The following is a 17,979-nucleotide window of genomic DNA, read 5'->3' on the forward strand; positions in this document are numbered from 1 at the left end:
CACGCTCCGAAAGCTTATGGTATTTGCTACCAAATAAACCTGTTGGACTTTAACCTGGTGTTGTGAGACTTCTTTCAGTACTCTAGCCATGGCCTAACCAGTGTTTTGTGCAGTTCCAGCATTGCACTCTATGCCTTGACGAATAAAGTTAATGGTGATTGTCCCCATTTTATATGCCCTTTTAATCACCTTTGGTCTACATGTCCAACCATCTTCAGAAATATGTGGACTGCAGTCTCAGGTTCCTCTTTCTGTCCCTTGATGTTTATCCTCTCATGTATGTCATGTAAGCCTACTTCCGAACACGAATAAAAGACTTTTATTGTATATGAGTTTGCCCCACCCCCCACTTCCCCAGTTGTCACCCATTTTAATCCATCTCACTCTTCTAAAACCGCAGAGGTTTTGATTGTCACAGCACTTTCTTAAATAACTTGTTCCTTCATTGGTAAAGTTGCAAAGCCAATGCGCAGAATGGACAGGGCAAAATCCATCTCCTTGCTTGTTCCCCAAAAAAATTAAACCGAATCCAATTCATGGTCGCCTCAAGAGAGACATACAAGATCCAAGCTGATCTGGGGTTTGATCTTGGCCAAAAGGCTGACATTGAGAGAGGGAGGGATAAGGTTGGCTTTTCGTCCAGCTTGCCCCACCTGGCACAGAGCATTGGAGGGAAGGAGGGCCGTCCCGTGCGCTGATTGACAGGCGGAGTGGCCAATCAGAGCCGGAATCCCGAGGCGTTCCCTTGGCGATGTGTGACATGGCCAATGAGAGGTGGGTTAGGCCTCAGGGCGGGGCCGGGTTTACCGAGCGGAGCGGTGTGAGGGAGAGACGGTCAGAGGAAAGCTCCAGCCCAGGCTGCCAGCAGGGGCCATGGTGTCGGCGATCATCTCGCGGAGTGTGGTGTAAGTGAGAGAGGCCCAGGCGCGGGAGAGAGAGAGAGACCGGGACAGGGGAGGGTATCGGGCTGCTCCCAGGGCGGGAGGGAACTCGGGCTCCGAGGCCTCGGTGACTCCCTAGTCGGGCAGCCGCCTGTGGAAGGCCCCGGGTGGGTTGAGTGAGCGGCCGGGCAGCTCTGAGTCCCGGTCACCGCCTCAGCCAGGCCGCTCTCTGGGAAGATGTGTTCAGTAATATTGTGGGGATTGTGTGTCTGAATTCCTGTCATTCTCCAGAAGTGACTGAGTGACCCGCTCACCGAGTGGCTGCCGTGAGCACGTCTCCACCCAACAACATCGCCAAACTTAGCCATTGTAGATCCGCCATTCCAAATGCACACCCCCGGGTTAGGACACCTCATTAATTGCGTTACACCTTTGGCATCCTGCCCTGGGATGTGGAACTGCTTTCTTCTTAAATCGAATTCCGACTTGATTGTTTTATCTTCCAAAAATAAGTCATTGGAGCCGAGCAGTGTTTTTCTGAGTAGCTGGGGATCCAAATAAGGACTCCTTAATTAGGATGAAAAAAAAAGGTATGCCAGTTAACTATGAAATGCCGATTTATTTCTGCCTGTCTTCTTTTGGGCTGGTTGCACAGACTTGATTTATTATTGTCACATGTATTGGGATACAGTAAAAAGTATTGTTTCTTGTGTGTTATACGGACAAAGCATACTGTATATACAGAAAGAAAGTAGAGGGTGCAGAATGTAGTGTTACAGTCACAGCTAGGGTGTAGAGAAAGATCAACTGATTATATTCAAAAGTCTGACCATGAGGGAAGAAGCTGTTCTTGAGTCAGTTGGTACATGATGTCAGACTTCTGTGTCTTTTTCCTGATAGAAGAAGGTGCAGGTGGAGGGTCCTTGATTCTGCTGGCTGCTTTTCTGAGGCAGCAGGAAGTGGAGACAAAGTCAATGGATGGGAGACTGGTTTGCAGGATTTTGTTTATTTGTTCGTGGGACATGGGTGTCGTGGGCTGGCTAGCATTTATTGCCCATCCCTAGTTGTCCTTAAGATGGACTGGGCTGTGTTCACAACCTTTGTAATTTCTTGTGGTCTTGGTATGGCTCCTGCCATACCAAGAGCAGGAGTGGAAAGGTTACTTTCCACGGTGCATCTGCAAAAATTGGCCAGAGTTGCAGTGGACATGCCACATTTCCTTAGCTGCCTGAGAAAGTTGAGGTGTTGCTGTGTTTTCGTAACTATAGCATCGGTGGGGGGTGGGGGGCACCAGGACAGGTTGTTGGTGATCTGGACACCTAAAAACTTGAAGCTTGTTGACATTTCCGTCGGCTGTGTGGTCTGGGGATGCTTTACCTCATGGCAACAACTAATAGGTTGCCATCTTTTCATATGAACACAAGAGTGTTAACAGTAGTGTTGGCATCTGTGCCATCTTCACTGCACTGCTGAAGGGCTCTGCTTATTGAATATTTATTCCTAACACCATTTGACTTGCATTGGCTATCACGGAAAATAAATGTGCTATACTGTAGCAAAATGTCCCAAAAGTACTTCAGAAGCATAAGAACTTGTCCCGAGCCAAAGATGGATTTGATTTATTATTGTCACATGTATTAGTACAGTGGAAAATATTGTTTCTTGTGCGCTTTGCAGACAAAGCTTACCTTTCATTGAGAAGGAAAGGAGAGGGTTCAGAATGTAGTGTTACAGTCATAGCTAGGGTGCAGAGAAAGATCAACTTAATACAAGGTAGTTTCATTCAAAAGACTGATGGCAGCAGGGAAGAAACTGTTCTTGAGTCAGTTGGTACATGACCTCCAGAGATTTGATTTTTTTCCCTATGGAAGAAGGTGGAAGAGAGTATGTCCAGGGTGCGTGGGGTCCTTAATTATGCTGGCTGCTTTCCGAAGCAACGCGAAGTGGACAGAGTCAATGGATGGGAGGCTGGTTTGCGTGATGGACTGGGCTTAGTTCAGAACCCTTTGTAGTTTCTTGCGGTCTTGGACAGACAGACCAAGCTGTGATACAACCAGAAAGGATGCTTTCTATGGTGCATCTGTAAATGTTGGTGAGAGCCGTAGCGGACCTGCCAAATTTCCTTCGCCTCCTGAGGAAGTATAGGCATCGCTGGGTTTTCTTAACAGTAGTGTTGGCATGGAGGGACCAGGACAGGTTGGTGGTCTGGGCGCCTAGAAACTCTCGACCATTTCCACCTCATCCCCGTTGCTGTAGGGGCATGTCCTCCACTACACTTCTATCTCCTTCATTTTACAGACATTGAGGGAGAGATTATTGTTGTCGTACCAATTTACTAGATTCTCTGTCTCTTTCCTGTACTCCGTCTCATCATTGTTTGAGATCCGACCCATCGGGGCGGCACGGTAGCACAGTGGTTAGCACTGCTGCTTCACAGCTCCAGGGTCCTGGGTTCGATTCCCGGCTCGGGTCACTGTCTGTGTGGAGTTTGCACATTCTCCTCGTGTCTGCGTGGGTTTCCTCCGGGTGCTCCGGTTTCCTCCCACAGTCCAAAGATGTGCGGGTTAGGTTGATTGGCCAGGTTAAAAATTGCCCCTTAGAGTCCTGAGATGTGTAGGTTCGAGGGATTAGCAGGTAAATATGTGGGGGTAGGGCCTGGGTGGGATTGTGGTCGGTGCAGACTCGATGGGCCGAATGGCCTCCTTCTGCACTGTAGGGTTTCTATGATGATCAGCAAACTTGAAAATCGAGTTGGAGGGGAATTTGGCCCCACAACCGTATGTGTGTCAGGAGTATCATAAGGAGCTGAGAATAGAGCCTTCCAGGGCACTGGTGTTGAGGATAACGTGGAGGAGGTGTTGTTGCCTATCCTTATTGATTCCGCTCTGTGGGTTAGGAAGTCTAGGATTCAGTCGCAGAGGGAGGAGCCAAGCCCTCGGCCATGAAGTTTGGAGGTGGATTTTGTAGGAATGACGGTGTTGAAGGCTGAGCTGTAGTCAATAAATACAAGTCTGACATTGGTGTCTTTGTTATCTCGGTGTTCCAGGGTTGAGTGTAGGGCCAGGGAGATGGAGTCTGCTGTGGACCTGTTGCGGCGATGGGTGAACTGTAGTGGATCCAGGCAATCTGGGAGGCCGGAATTGATCTGTGCCATGACTAACCTTTCGAAGCACTTCATAATGATGGGTGTCAGAGCCACCGGGCAATAGTCATTAAGACATGCTGCCTGGCTTTTCTTTTGTACAGGGATGATGGTCGTCGTCTTGAAGCAGGTGTGGACCTCAGATCGGTGTTAAGGAGAGGTTAAAGATATCTGCAAATACCCCCACTATCTCATCCGCGCAGGATTTGAGTGCTCACCTGGGGGGTCCCATGTGGGCCAGTTGCTTGAGATAATTTAATATGTTGAGGGCAGGCTGTCAGTGTCAGTCAGTGACCAGAGGGGTGCTGGGTGAGGTGGACCTGATTCAAGAGAGGATGCAAGCAATAATGTTTTAAATGAAGGATGTGAATGTTGAAGTAGTTGAGGTTCGAAGTGACAAAGGTGAAGGTGAAGAGTTTTAACAGTGGATGAGCTGCAGTAGTGATGGAAGTAGGCAATGTGAGAATTAATGTTATGGCTGATGGTCCTTGCCTTGATGGGTGGAAAGATGTTGAGTTAAAAGTTCAACTTGTTGCTCTGCTGGGGAGAGGGGTGTACAAAGTGGCAAGGATACAGAGTTGTTGGTGGGGAGCTGAAAATGATGGTTTTGGACTTCCTAATATTTAACTGGTGTGTTAGGTTTAAGTGTTGGAATGGAAAGTTGGATTTGCCCAGAAAAGGTAATGAAGTAATTGTATGTGGCAAATGTAATGTGTATTACAAATGAAGATAATTAGCAAAAGAAACGGAGGTGCGAATGCATTGCTTTTCTTCCAAATTTCTCACTGTGCTCCAATTTAGGAACCTCTGTCTTGGCACACAGAGTGTCCTTTGGCTGTTGGGCCACAAAATGGAGCGCAACTGAGCCCAGTTCTGCCTTTGCACAATATTTACTTTGTTGTGTTGTCACTTAGTATGGTGCACGCTGCTTAGACACCAGTAAGTGCTCGTGGAAGTTATAAGAAGTCTTTGTTTACATTTCTGAACAATGCAAATATTTAGAGTAGACTGGATAGTATGGCGAGGACTCCAGAGCATTTCCTTGCATGTTCCTACCTATACTGCTGATCTAAGCACTAGTTCAGCTGCTGCCTGAGATCACGAGTGGGCAGGACTGTACACAGTCCCAGGTTAACCCTTAATGTACCAGATCCTTCTACAATTTTTGTGCAAGGATTCTTCCTGTCAATCGTAGAATTGAACAAACTGCAGCGTGGAATACAATCACAGAATTTGATTCAACGGAAGGTGGTTATTTGACTCTCTCGTGCTGGATTTCTGAATGCACTCTGTCTTTCCAAGTACTTCGCACTTGTGCAGTAATATTGATTATGGATGCTACCTCCACTGTTGCCTCTGGTAGGCCATTCCATCTTTTTACATAACCCTCTTAATAAATATCGTAAGGAATTCCCCAAACACCCTTCTTCATTGGCCTGGAGTTTGCAGTCAGCAACAAAACTGTAGCACTTGTCACTGACCTGAAAGAAAGCTGACCTAAAAAATCTTGTCATTTGTGATGTGGATTTCCCCTTTACTGGTGGTCAGGCAACTATGGTGTCACCGAGCATGGTAAGTATTCCATCATGTTGAAGTCTCCTCAAGCAGCAAACAAGCAAGCAAAGTGCACCGATTAACCTTTGTTTTTTCATTATTTTAGAGTGTGAATGATTGTGGCATACAAATGACACTAAGGTGGAAGCTGAAATATCCAACTTGCCTTTTAAATTTTTTTATCAGAATGGATAAATTTGACTTTCAACAAATAAACATAATTGTTTTAATGCAAATGTGGTTTCTCAGCAATAGCTATGAGCTTAGAATGCCATCAAAACCCAGTAACCCTCATTCAACAATGAGTGGCAGGTTGGCACAGTGGTTTGCACTGCTGCCTCACAGCACCAGGGACCTGGGTTCAATTCCAGCCTTGGGTCACTGTGCGGAGTCTACATGTTCTCCCCTTGTCTGCGTGGTTTCCTCCCACATTCCAAAGATGTGCACATTCGGTGGATTAGCCATACAAAATTACCCCTTAATGTTTCAAGGTGTGTTGGGGTTAGAGGGTTTAGCGGGCTGAATGTGTGGGGTTATGAGGATGGGGCAGGGGGTGGGCCTGGATAGGATGCTCTCTGAAAGTCGGTGCAGACTCGGTGGGTCATTTGGCCGCCTTCTGCACTGTAGAAATTCTATGCAACTTGTTTGAGGTTTTTGCTGTGAAAAACTGTACAGTTCTCGTGATTTCTACTTAATTGCAGGCTTATGGCTTCAGCAATGCACTGCTGGGGGAAGTGTAGAATCACTGAGAGCAACCTTGAATTTACATGTTGAACTATGCATTTGCAGACTCCAGTTTCAGACAGAGGAGTAATAACAGTGCATGCTGACTGTTTTGCTACCATTGCTGCAGCAAATTCGAAGCAAGTTTTTTGGCAGTGATAAGGGTACCATTTGGCCTTGTGTGCTGATGCTATTCAGGAGCCAGGGTTTAATTATCAGCTGCTGACCTGCAGTAAAAGAGCTTCACTCTAATGAACCCATAATGACCTCCATGTGTAGTTAATGCATGTCGTCTTAAAAAGAACAGCAGAAAAATGCATCATGCTACTTGGCATAATGTTGTTGAACTTGCAAAACAGCATTTCCTCTGCTTCAGCATGGACGTTTGTTTGAATTAGACTATCCCAGTGGATTGAATGCAGGGGGAAAATAAAAAAGGAACAGGGGAAACGGATACAAAACTGGTCAAGCAATAGAAGATTGGCATTGATTGCTGCTAAGAATTCTCTAGAACTGGCGTGCCCAAGTTATTTTTACTAATAGGAGTCATTTAGACTGTCAGCTTTTGTATTACTACTCCTGTTAGCCACATTTACAGTGCAACTGTTTAAGTAATCTTGTCACATGCTTTAATTATACTTGTAAATTGGAATACTGAGTTGTAATTGCAGTGTGACTAGTTTATGCAGGCTATTAGCATTATAAATGTGGTCTTAGTTTTTTACAGTGGAGTTACAAAAGTGAGAATAGAAATGTGTCACTTTAAAATGGCACTGAATTACATATGTATATGTTCCAGTCCAGTTACCACCTGCACTTGTAACCGTTTCATCTGAAGTCCAACAATGCTCTTAAGTCCCTATATGGACTTGATGACTGAAGAATCTCACAAGTTTGTGTAGTTCACACCATGTCTCATCCTCTCCTGCGTGGCGCCCCTGCATTTTTGCTGCAGCAGGGTGAATAGAATTCTGTGACTTCACAGTAAATATGGCAAAGCCATCTCTGTTCAGAGTTGCCGCTGTCTAAGCGAAAGCATTAATTTCTTTTCTCAGTGGAATCATCTTGTTTACTTGCTGATCATACTCCCCACATTCACGTCTAGCTCATTAATGTGCACTACAAACATCAAGGGACCAGCACCAATACCTGTGGTACACCAACACCGGGCGTAGGCTTCCAATCACAAAAACAACCTTCGGCCATCACCCCTGTTTCTGACCACAAAGCCAATTTTGGATCCAAGTTGCCAAATAATATAAGGCATGTGATAGCATTGGAAAAGGTGCAGAGGAGATTTACCAGGGTTTTGCCTGGGATGGAGAGTGTTAATTATGAAGAGAAATTGGATAGATTGGGGTTGTTTTCCTTGGAGCATAGAGGATACTGGGGGGAGGGGGGGAACATGATGAAAGGGTGGTGCAGAGACCCTCATAAACATTTAAGAAGCATTTAGGTGTGCACATGCGATGCCAAGGGGTGCAAGGCTCCGGGCCAAGTGCTAGAAAATGGGATTGGAATAGTGAGATGGTTGTTTTTGACTGGTGCAGATGTGATGGGCTGAAGGGCCTTTCTCATGCTATCAGAACTTTGAGCTCTAATTGCCCTGGATCGCATAGGCCCTTGCTCCGTCTCCCATGTGGGACCTTGTCAAAAGCCTTATTGAAGTCCATGTAAACTACATCAGCTACGCTGCCCTCATCTACACACCTCGTCACCTCCATGAAAAATTCAATCACATTCGTTTGACATAACGTCCCCGACAAAGCCATGCTGACTCTTCTTGATTGATCCTTGCCTCTCCAAATGACATGTTGAAAGCTCCGGAGAAAATGTCATAGCTTCTCTGCTCCGGGGAAGTACTGGACGACGAAGGGTACTCTGTCCACCGTATCCCGTGTTTGTCTTCTGAGGAGGTAGGTGCGGTTTGTCACTGTGACGCGTCGGAATTGCGATCGATGAATCGAGCGCCATATCGTGTTCTTATGAGGGCATCTTTCAGCGTCTGGAGGTGTCTGTTGCGATCCTCCTCATCTGAGCAGATTCTGTGTATATTGAGGCCTTGTCCGTAGGGGATGGCTTCTTTAACGTGTTTTGGGTGGAAGCTGGAGAAGTGGAGCATCGTGAGGTTATCCGTGGGCTTGCAGTACAGTGAAGTGCTGAGGTGACCTTCCTTGATGGAGATGCGTGTGTCCAAGAATGCAACTGATTCTGGAGAGTAGTCCATGGTGAATCTGATGGTGGGATGGAACTTGTTGATGTCATATAGTTGTTTCAGTGATTGTTCACCATGAGTCCAAAGGAAGAAAATGTCATCCATGTTTCTAGTGTATAGCATCAGTTGAAGGGCCTGTGTGGTGAAGAGGTCTTGAACAAGACCGCACAGGACCTTCAACCGATGGACTACTCTCCGGAATCGGTTGCATTCTTGGACACGCATCTCCATTAAGGACGGTCACCTCAGCACCTCACTGTACCGCAAGCCCACGGATAACCTCACGATGCTCCACTTCTCCAGCTTCCACCCTAGCACGTTAACAAAGATATCCCCTACGGACAAACCCTCCGTATACACAGGATCTGCTCAGATGAGGAAGATTGCAACAGACACTTCCAGACGCTGAAAGATGCCCTCATAAGAACAGGATATGGCGCTCGACTCATCGATCGACAGTTCGGACATGCCACAGTGAAAACCCGCACCGAACTCCTCAGAAGACAAACACGGAACATGGCAGACAGAGTACCCTTCGTCGTCCAGTACTTCCCCAGAGCGGAGAAGCTACGACATCTTCTCCGAAGCCTTCAACATATCATTGATGAAGACGAACATCTCGTCAAGGCCATCCCCACACCCCCACTTCTTGCCTTCAAACAACCGCACAGCCTTAAACAGACCATTGTCTGCAGCAAACTACCCAGCCTTCAGGAGAACAGTGACCACAACACCACACAACCCTGCCACAGCAACCTCTGCAAGACGTGTCGGATCATCGACACATGCCGTCATCTCACATGAGAACACCATCCACCAGACACACGGTACATACTCTTGCAACTTGGCCAGCGTTGTCTACATGATACGCTGCAGGAAAAGATGTTCCAAAGCATCGTACATTGGGGAGACCACGCAGGTGCTACGACAACCGATGAATGAGCACCGCTCGACGATCACCAGGCAGGAGTGTTCTCTTCTTGTTGGGGAATACTTCAGCAGTTACGGGCATTCAGCCTCTCATCTTTGGGTGAGCGTTCTCCAAGGTGGCCTTCATGACACATTACAATGCAGAAACTGGTAGCCAAGTTCCGCACACGTGACGACGGCCTCAACTGGGATCTTGAGTTCATGTCACACTATCTGTAACCCCCACGACTTGCCTGGGCTTGCAAAGTCTCACTCACTGTCTGGCTGGAGACAATACACATCTCTACCCTGTGCTTAACCCTCTCTCCACTTACATTGTCTGTACCTTTAAGACTTGATTACCTGTAAAGACTCGCATTCCAACCATTATTTTGTAAATTGAGTTTGTGTCTTTATACGCCCTGTTTGTGAACACAACTCCCACTCACCTGTTGAAGGAGCAGCGCTCCGAAAGCTTGTGGCTTGTGCTACCAAACAAACCTGTTGGACTTTAACCTGGTGTTGTGAGACTTCTTACTGTACTCCTCCTGTGGCCAGAGAGGATTTGCAAATTAGCATCAGAGCCCGTGCAATTTCCTCCCTGGCCTCTCAGGAGCCTGGGATGCCTCTTGTCTGGGCCTGGGGGATTTATCCACTTTGAAGTCATCTAAAACCGCTCATGCCACCTCCTTTACGATGCTAATCTGTTGAGTTATATCACAGTGTCGCTCCTTGCATTCTATACCTCTCTCGTTCTTCTCCATTGTGAACACCGATCCAAAATGCTCATTTAATTTCCAAGGCTACGTCTTTCAGCTCCTCACAGGAGCTCTTTCTCTGGTTACCTTCTTGCCCTGAATATACTTGTAAAACATCTCCAGAATTTTCCTTTAAAGTTCAATAGTGTCACAAGTAGGCTTACATGAACATTGCAATTAAGTCACTGTGAAAACCCCTTTGTCCCCACACTCCGGTGCCTATATTTTGCCTGCCGGTGTTTATTCGTTCCCCCACTTGGCTCTACTTTAAGTATCCCCCTGCACTTCCTCTCTTCCCCTAGAGCATCCACTGTTTTCAGTTCCCCTCTCTTTGCCATAAGCTTCACTTTGTTCTTATCCAATCTTGTATATCACTTGACATCCAGCCTTCACTGGATTTGTTGGTCCCGCCCTTTACTGGAACATGGCTTTGTACTCTCTCTCATTCCTTTTGAAATACTCCTACTGTTCTGATGTGGATTCCCCTACAAGGAGTTGCTCCCCATTACCTTGGGCCACATCAAGTGTTATGCTATTAAAATGGACCTTTGCTCCAATTCACAACTTTTATTTCTGGTCCACCTTTGTCCTTTTCCATCACTATTTAAAATCTTACTGAGTTACGGTCACTATCACTGAAATGCTCCCTGGTCTGTCCAGTTTGGTTTCATATTTACTATTTAGCAGTTTGATACAACTGAGTGGCTTGCTAGGCTTTTAAGAGTCACCTACACTCTGGTACATTATTGGTTGACACAGTAAGAAGTCTCTCAAAATCGGGTTAAAGTCCAACAGGTTTATTTGGTAGCAAAAGCCACTAGCTTGCGGAGCGCTGCTTCGTCATCAGGTGAGTGGGATTTAATCCCACTCACCTGATGAAGGAGCAGCGCTCTGAAAGCTAGTGGCTTTTGCTACCAAATAAACATGTTGGACTTTAACCTGGTGTTGTGAGACTTCTTACAGTTTTTACCCCAGTCCAACGCCGGCATCTCCACATCATTATTGGTTCACAGTACCAGGTTAAAAGAGGTGATGCTGTTTCTTGAATATTGCAGTAATTTAACGACCCCTGGCATGACCACATTCACTTTGTCTTGCGGTTGTGCTTACAGTCGTGCTGAGCTCTTTTGTCTCCCATTGTTACTGGTAAAACCACTTTGCTTACAGGCAGAATTATTGCTGGCCTTGTGATGTGTCAGCATTTTTGATCTTATTGTGGTTGCAGCAGCTCGCTTCTTCTTCCTGCAGCTGCTGTACATGCTGAGAAAGGAGCTGTCTGTGCTCAGGCTACTCTTGTATGAACATCTGAACTAATATTTTTTCCCTTTTCCAAACTGTTACGTTTCTCCCACTCCGTGTTGTCAAATCCAGAGCTTTGACAATGTTTCTAAATCCCAACCTGATATGGTCCCAATTCCTGTGTGCATAAATGCTCCAAAATGTCAATATCCATTCCCCATGTTCTCAAATTCCATCTATAGATGCTTGACTCCATGCCACATATTCTCCCACTCCAATATTGAGGCCTAAACTTCATCTAGAATGTTCTGTTCACTCATCCATAGCAGTCCCTGACCACTTTCTTTGTTTAATGCCAATTCTTGCAGGCATCAACCTGCCCAGCATTGGCACCTTGCATGAGCCAACCTCGGTTCCTACGATTATCTGTCAGCAACTTATGCCTCTGTGTCTACATTTTCTGATATTGCATGAGACCCCCTACCTGCTAGGTAGCCTATCCCTACTCGACCCAATACTCTACTTGTGTGCTAATTTAAAAATAGCTGAGGTGTAGAAGTCGTCAATTAACACACTGAACCGACATGCTACAGCGCTTTAAAGAATTGAGTGCATGTAATCCAGCTGTGAGATCTCAAACTTCCAACTGAGTAACACTTTCTTGCAGTCTCAGTGGCCAAAGTTGACTGTAACTCGTGATTTTTAAGCAGTTGATTGCCTTTTAGCAGGTCTGCAAATCTTGGCACTGTTCTCAACCAATATAGATGAAGTGAAGCCACGTTGGGCTGGATGTAATTGGCTTCTGATTATATTGTAATTGTCAGTTGCTGATTATAACTAGGAATGAAGGGCAGTGCATGCAACTTAAAAACTTTCCTGAGAAATTTGTCACATTATTAGGGTCAAAAGTAGAATTCTTTTGGTTGTATGGGAGATGAACTGGTAATTTATAAACATGCTTCAGTTTAAACAATGGCCATTTGGATGACTCAAATGTTACATTTGTAAGTTTGCATTTTATCAGAACCATTTGGGCTGCCTTAGAATTGTCTTTTAGGTTCTGGTGTAATAGCTCAGACCCAAAGAGAAGAGGGATTTGAATTTTAAAATGCAACGATTGGACAGTTATGGATGTTAAGACTGCAGCATACAGTGGGTGAAAATCTGCTCCACAGACAGCTGAGGGTTTGAGGAAATTCCAATCTAATTGCCACAGCCGTGGAAACCGGAATCTGAAAAGTCATTGAGGTGGTTTGAAATTCGAGCTGTGGAAGCTGGAAATATTCTGAGCTTCCACTGAGATGAAAGAACATAAAATAAAGCATACTGCGTTAAAATAGGTTTTTTGAGGTATCAGAGCAACTGAAAATCAAGATTGGATACTTAAAAGTTAATGCTACTATTTGAAATATTCCTGTGTGCTATTTTGTAACCCAGTGAAGAAAATTGAGGTGTCTGAATTTACACTGAAACCAATTATTTGGCTTGCAAGAAAAACTTGACACTTCTACTGAAAAAATGTCCATCTTGCTGCATAATTAGCCTCTGCAAGAAATATCATAACAAGAAAGAGCTCATCAAAGTAGCCCTATGAAGACAGTAGTGTTCTTGCCAAACAGATTTTGCAAATTTTCAATCCTGGAAGTAATACTGGCTGGCAGAACTGTTGCTTTCATACACCTATTCTTCAGCACAGATGACCACATCACCTCATTTGAGTAGCTTTCTATTAATGCAAAGTCGATTCAGTACCACAGTGAATAATACAGAAGTTCCTAATTTCAGCTGTATTTGCTGAATTGACATGCTACAAAGTATGACAAATAAGCATGGATTCCATGCTGATTATTGTTCTCTGACTCTTGTTGGAACCAAGATACCAAGTGAAGAGCATTGGATCCAGTTTTGATAGGTTAGTGACATGCAATTTGGAAATGGGGGCATGCTTTAAGAAAAGACTATCATAATTAACATCTGAAATTTTTACCATGTAATTGGCAGGTTAGATTAAGGAGGATAAGTGGATGTACTGTGTTTGCATTTTCTGGAAGCATTTGGTAAGGTCACGGACATGAGATTGTTTGATAACTTTAGTGCTCATGGTTAGGGAAATATATCAGCATGGATTGAGGACTGGATAACTGATGAAAAACACAAGTGAGTGGGTCTTTTCTGGCTTGACAGACTGTAACTGATAGGGTTCTGAAAGGTTGAATGTTCTGGCTTCAGTTATATAAAATATATGTAGATGAGAGGACTGAGGATAACACATCCAAGTTTGCTGACAACGCAAAGCTAGGTGGGAAAGTAAGCTGTGAGGAGAACAAAGACTACAAAAGGATGTAGATTATTTAAGTGAGAGGGCAAGAAAGTGTAGGTGGAATATCGTGTGGAGAAATGTGGCGATCTTCCTGAGTAGGAAAAGTAGCAAAGCTGAATACTTTTGGAATATTGACAATCGGAGAGATGTGTTTCATTTCTCCGATTGTCCAAAGATGTGCGGGTTAGGTTGATTGGCCAGGTTAAAAAAAATTGCCCCTTAGAGTCCTGGGATGTGTAGGTTAGAGGGATTAGCGGGTAAAATGTGTGGGGGTGGGGCCTGGGTGGGATTGTGGTCGGTGCAGACTCGATGGGCCGAATGGCCTCCTTCTGCACTGTAGGGTTTCTATGTTTCTATGTTTCTATTGTACACAATTCACAGTTAACGTGCAAATACAGTGGCAATTAGAAAAGCAAATGATAGGTTGCCTTGTATGCCTGTGGGGTTAGGTGCACTGAAGTGGATTATAACTCTAGCCCCAAATGGAGACTGCTCGAGATTGGGAGCATTGCTTCAACAGCCCCCCTCATCTGACTTCAAGGCAGCCACTTCCCTCACTTTTAGGTCTGAGGAAGATAACTCCGTCTTCCCTCAAGGAAGGTGACTATTAAGAGACCTTATCATCTTCCAGATGGCCAACAAATGATATAACAGGCTAAGTTAAAATTAACTGGATATTATACGGGTCCATGGGTCGGGGTCTTTCTTCAAAAATTGGTGAGAGGGACAGAAAAATTGAGATGGCAGATGTCGTGCTGACTGTTCTCAGTGAAAAGATCAAGAGCAGGTAAAAGGCCAGTGGGTGGGGTCCAGTTAGAATGAGAATATTGGAGGTGGGTGAAATGATCCATTGAATGGGAGAAAGATTCCTGCCCAGAGTATGGAGACACTGACTTTCTGCAAATAAAAGGAGTTGCTTTGGGTACCCGCATGGGCCCTAGTTATTATAGCTGCTTTTTTGTGGGTTATGCGGAACACTCCTTGTTCCAGCCTGACTCGGGCAAGCTCCCGCAAATCTTCTGTTATATTGATGACTGTATTGGTGCTTCATGCCATTTTATGCTGTCATCTGGACCTGGAAAAAATTATGAATTCTGCTTCCAATTTCACCCTTCTGACCTTCACATGGTCCATAACCACTTATGTGGCTTTTGAAAAATCCCAAGTAAATTACTTCACACCATTGGCCTCTGTCAACTATGATGTGGAGATGTCTATGATGTCAGCGATAGCAGCCAATCTTAAAAAAATTCAAGTGAGGCGCATGAACCCCCAGAGATGAAACCAAATTTGTCGCCCCCTAATGAGACCACGCTTCTTCCAAAAAAGTCCAGATGGTCCCTTCAACACACAATTCCAGTCATTTTCCAATGTGACGAATCAAACTGACTAGCTGATAATTCTCAGCACCCTTTCTACTCCTTTTTTCAAAAAATATAACAAGCAGTTTTCAATTCTTTAGGTGTTTCTCCATCTTCCAGAAAGTGTTAAAGAGCAGACAAAGCAGATGCGATTTAAAAAAAAATCCCTCTATTTTCAGAACATCATGTGTCTTATTTAGTCCAGCTGAGTTCTTGCATCTGAATAGCCTTTGTTGAAGACAGTGGTTAGCACTGCTGCCTCACGGCACCAAGGATACTGGTTCAATTCCAGCCTCGGGTCACTGTCTGCGTGGAGTTTGCACTTTCTCTCGGTGTCTGCGTGGGTTTCCTCGGGGTGCTCCGGTTTCCTCCCCCAGTCCAAAGATATGAGAGTTAGGTTGATTGGCCATGCTAAATTGCCCCTTAGTGTCAGGGGGATTAGCAGGGTAAATGAGGGTTACGGGAGTAGGGCCTCGGTGGGTTTGTGGTTGGTACAGACTTGATGGGCTGAATGGCCTCCTTCTGTACTGTAGGGATTCTATGAAGACCATTAGGAGTGAAGTTAATGGCCTCCAATCGGTCAATTGTACTTTGAGAGGCGACTGAAACTTGATCTAAATCTTCGAGCGCAGCCTCTGGAATAAAAGTCACTAAATATCTGAGCACGTTGTTGGGCGTGATCGGTGACTCTCCCAGTTCCTGGATTAAATAGTAGACCAGTAAGATTTTTAACTTTCTGTTTGGGCTTCACATAGTTCCAGAATGGTTTACTGTCCCCACATTCTGCAATCATGTTCAAGCTTCAGCACCGCTTTTCACATTACAGATTTGAAGTTGTTAGCAGATCTGTTACAAGTAACATGATTTTTTTCTGTCCTGTGCATTCCATAAGTCAACTCAGCTAACTGCAATTGTCTCTTTGCTTCTCATACTTGCTGTGTTTCCCAGAGCAGTTGGCAGGTTTGCTTCCCTAAAAGGACCTGTGCGAGTAGGCTTTTATTCATCCATGGTCACAATTATTGGTACCATGTTTGATGGATTGCATTTAAATACCCCAAATGTCATGGTGGGAATTTAATTTGTGCCTCTGAATCATTTAGATCTCTGAAATGCTAGTGCTAGTAATGTGACAACTACACTCGTGTGCCTGCAATGATTGCAGTTAATTGGAATGATGGCTGAAACCTAATCAAGGTACAAATATTCTGTGACATTACAGTTTAAGGCAGACTCATTATAATGTCGTTAATTACAATGCTGAAATGGGAGGGTAGAGTTTCTGCTCTGGGCGGAATTGATGATCCTGGCACAAATTGCACCATGTTACCAAGTGTTTATTCCCCTGGAATTTTGACAACCTAGTTAGCATACCAAATATAAAATTTGCCATGGAGCAGTGGAATGTTTTGAAGTGCTTCTTTTATTTGAAAAATGTTCCTTTGTAAACTTTTTTCACATTTAAACTCGTTGACTTTGCAAGATTGAATTAATGCAGCTGAAAATATATCTGTCATTGTTGCCAAGTTGGATGGAGTAATTGTAGATTGGGAGGTAGGAAGTTAGAATTTGGTGTTAGTAAAACTATAGAGTGCTTGGGGAAAGCGTTTTTGTGGTGCTGTTAAAATATGGTGCTTTTTCTGTACTTGGAGATTGAAAATGCAAGTACACAAAGAGCCCAAACTGAAATATTAGTTTCGAAAGGCCAAGCAGCTGTTTTTACCAAGACAATGGGTTTTTGAATTTAGCCAATCAATTTTGATCAGGCACTTGGATACCAAGAACCTATTAAATTTCAATCTGATGGTTTTGACAATCTAGAACCAATCCCATTGTGGGAAATATTGATATGTCATCACGGGTATAAAAGAAGGTGGCAGTGGGACCAAGAGCAACTGCCACCTGCCAGAGCTCTCAGCTCTTTCTCTCTCTCGATAATCGCTGGCTCTCATAGCTTCATCTATGTCTTAGAGAAAGCACCATCTAGATAGCAAAGGTACCAAAGAAGAAAGAAGTTCCAGACAGAAGAATCAACAGGGAAGACACAATAACTTAGAGAGTGACTAAATTCTATTTTTGTTAATGTGGGAATTGTTTTTATTTAAACTGCATACAATTAGATTCTTGTTTTATTTGGGAATAGTTAACAGAAAGGATTTATTCGGTTTGTTAATAGTTTAGTTAATTTGTTCACTGTTAAATTGTTACGTGTTGACTTTAGAGAGACTGTCAGGGATTTATTTTGTATTTAACCACTAGAAGTTGCTGAAGAGCAGGTCTCGCCACTTCACACACTTATTGCAGATTGAGGTGAGATACTCTTCTTTGGGTGTTTCGGTGTTAGTTCGGAGAGGGGGGGGAAAATCAACATCCACTTCATAACAATCAAGTATTTTAAATCTGTCATTCAACTATCTGTGTGTAATCTTGTTTTAAATTGCAGAATGATGTTTAAAGATAGACGGAACAATTTTCTAATTAAATTGGGATGCAATCTAGTCCGTTTTAGTCAATTTTAAAAATGCATTCAAAACCTGCTATCAGTGTCCTTGCATCCTCAAACTTAATTTTTGGAGCCTTGTCAAAGCCTGCAAATGACTATGATTACTGGAAACTCCCCAATGGTGATTAGTTCACCCTTGGCTTTATTAATTATGGAATAGAATACAAAAGCAAGGAAGTTATTGCTGAGCCCATTGAAGCACTGGTCCGGTCCCAGATGGAGGAACCTGTCCAATTCTGGGCACCCTGGGGGGGTGTGGCCATATTTTGTAGGCAATGCTGGCTTCAATTTTTTTATACATCAGCCCAAAGGATTGCAGGTACTTACTTGGGCGACTGAACACATGCTGTACTTATAATTCAGCATTCTTTATATAC

At 44.3% G+C, this 17,979-nt stretch overlaps 1 protein-coding gene across 2 annotated transcripts in view; it reads left to right on the forward strand.

Annotated features, from left to right (window-relative positions):
* The first annotated feature begins 766 nt into the window (after window positions 1-766).
* The window catches only part of reep3b (receptor accessory protein 3b), a 59,688-nt gene continuing 42,475 nt past the window's right edge, over window positions 767-17,979 (forward strand). The window contains exon 1 of one of the 2 annotated variants that reach the window (XM_078223640.1): window positions 767-905. In XM_078223640.1, coding sequence (XP_078079766.1) covers window positions 874-905 — 32 coding nt within the window. In that variant the 5' untranslated portion in view covers window positions 767-873. The remainder of the gene's footprint in view (window positions 906-17,979) is intronic. The other variant, XM_078223641.1, reaches the window with a different exon arrangement.

Source organism: Mustelus asterias, chromosome 11 (genome assembly GCF_964213995.1).
Source record: "Mustelus asterias chromosome 11, sMusAst1.hap1.1, whole genome shotgun sequence".
Classification (NCBI taxonomy): domain Eukaryota; kingdom Metazoa; phylum Chordata; class Chondrichthyes; order Carcharhiniformes; family Triakidae; genus Mustelus; species Mustelus asterias.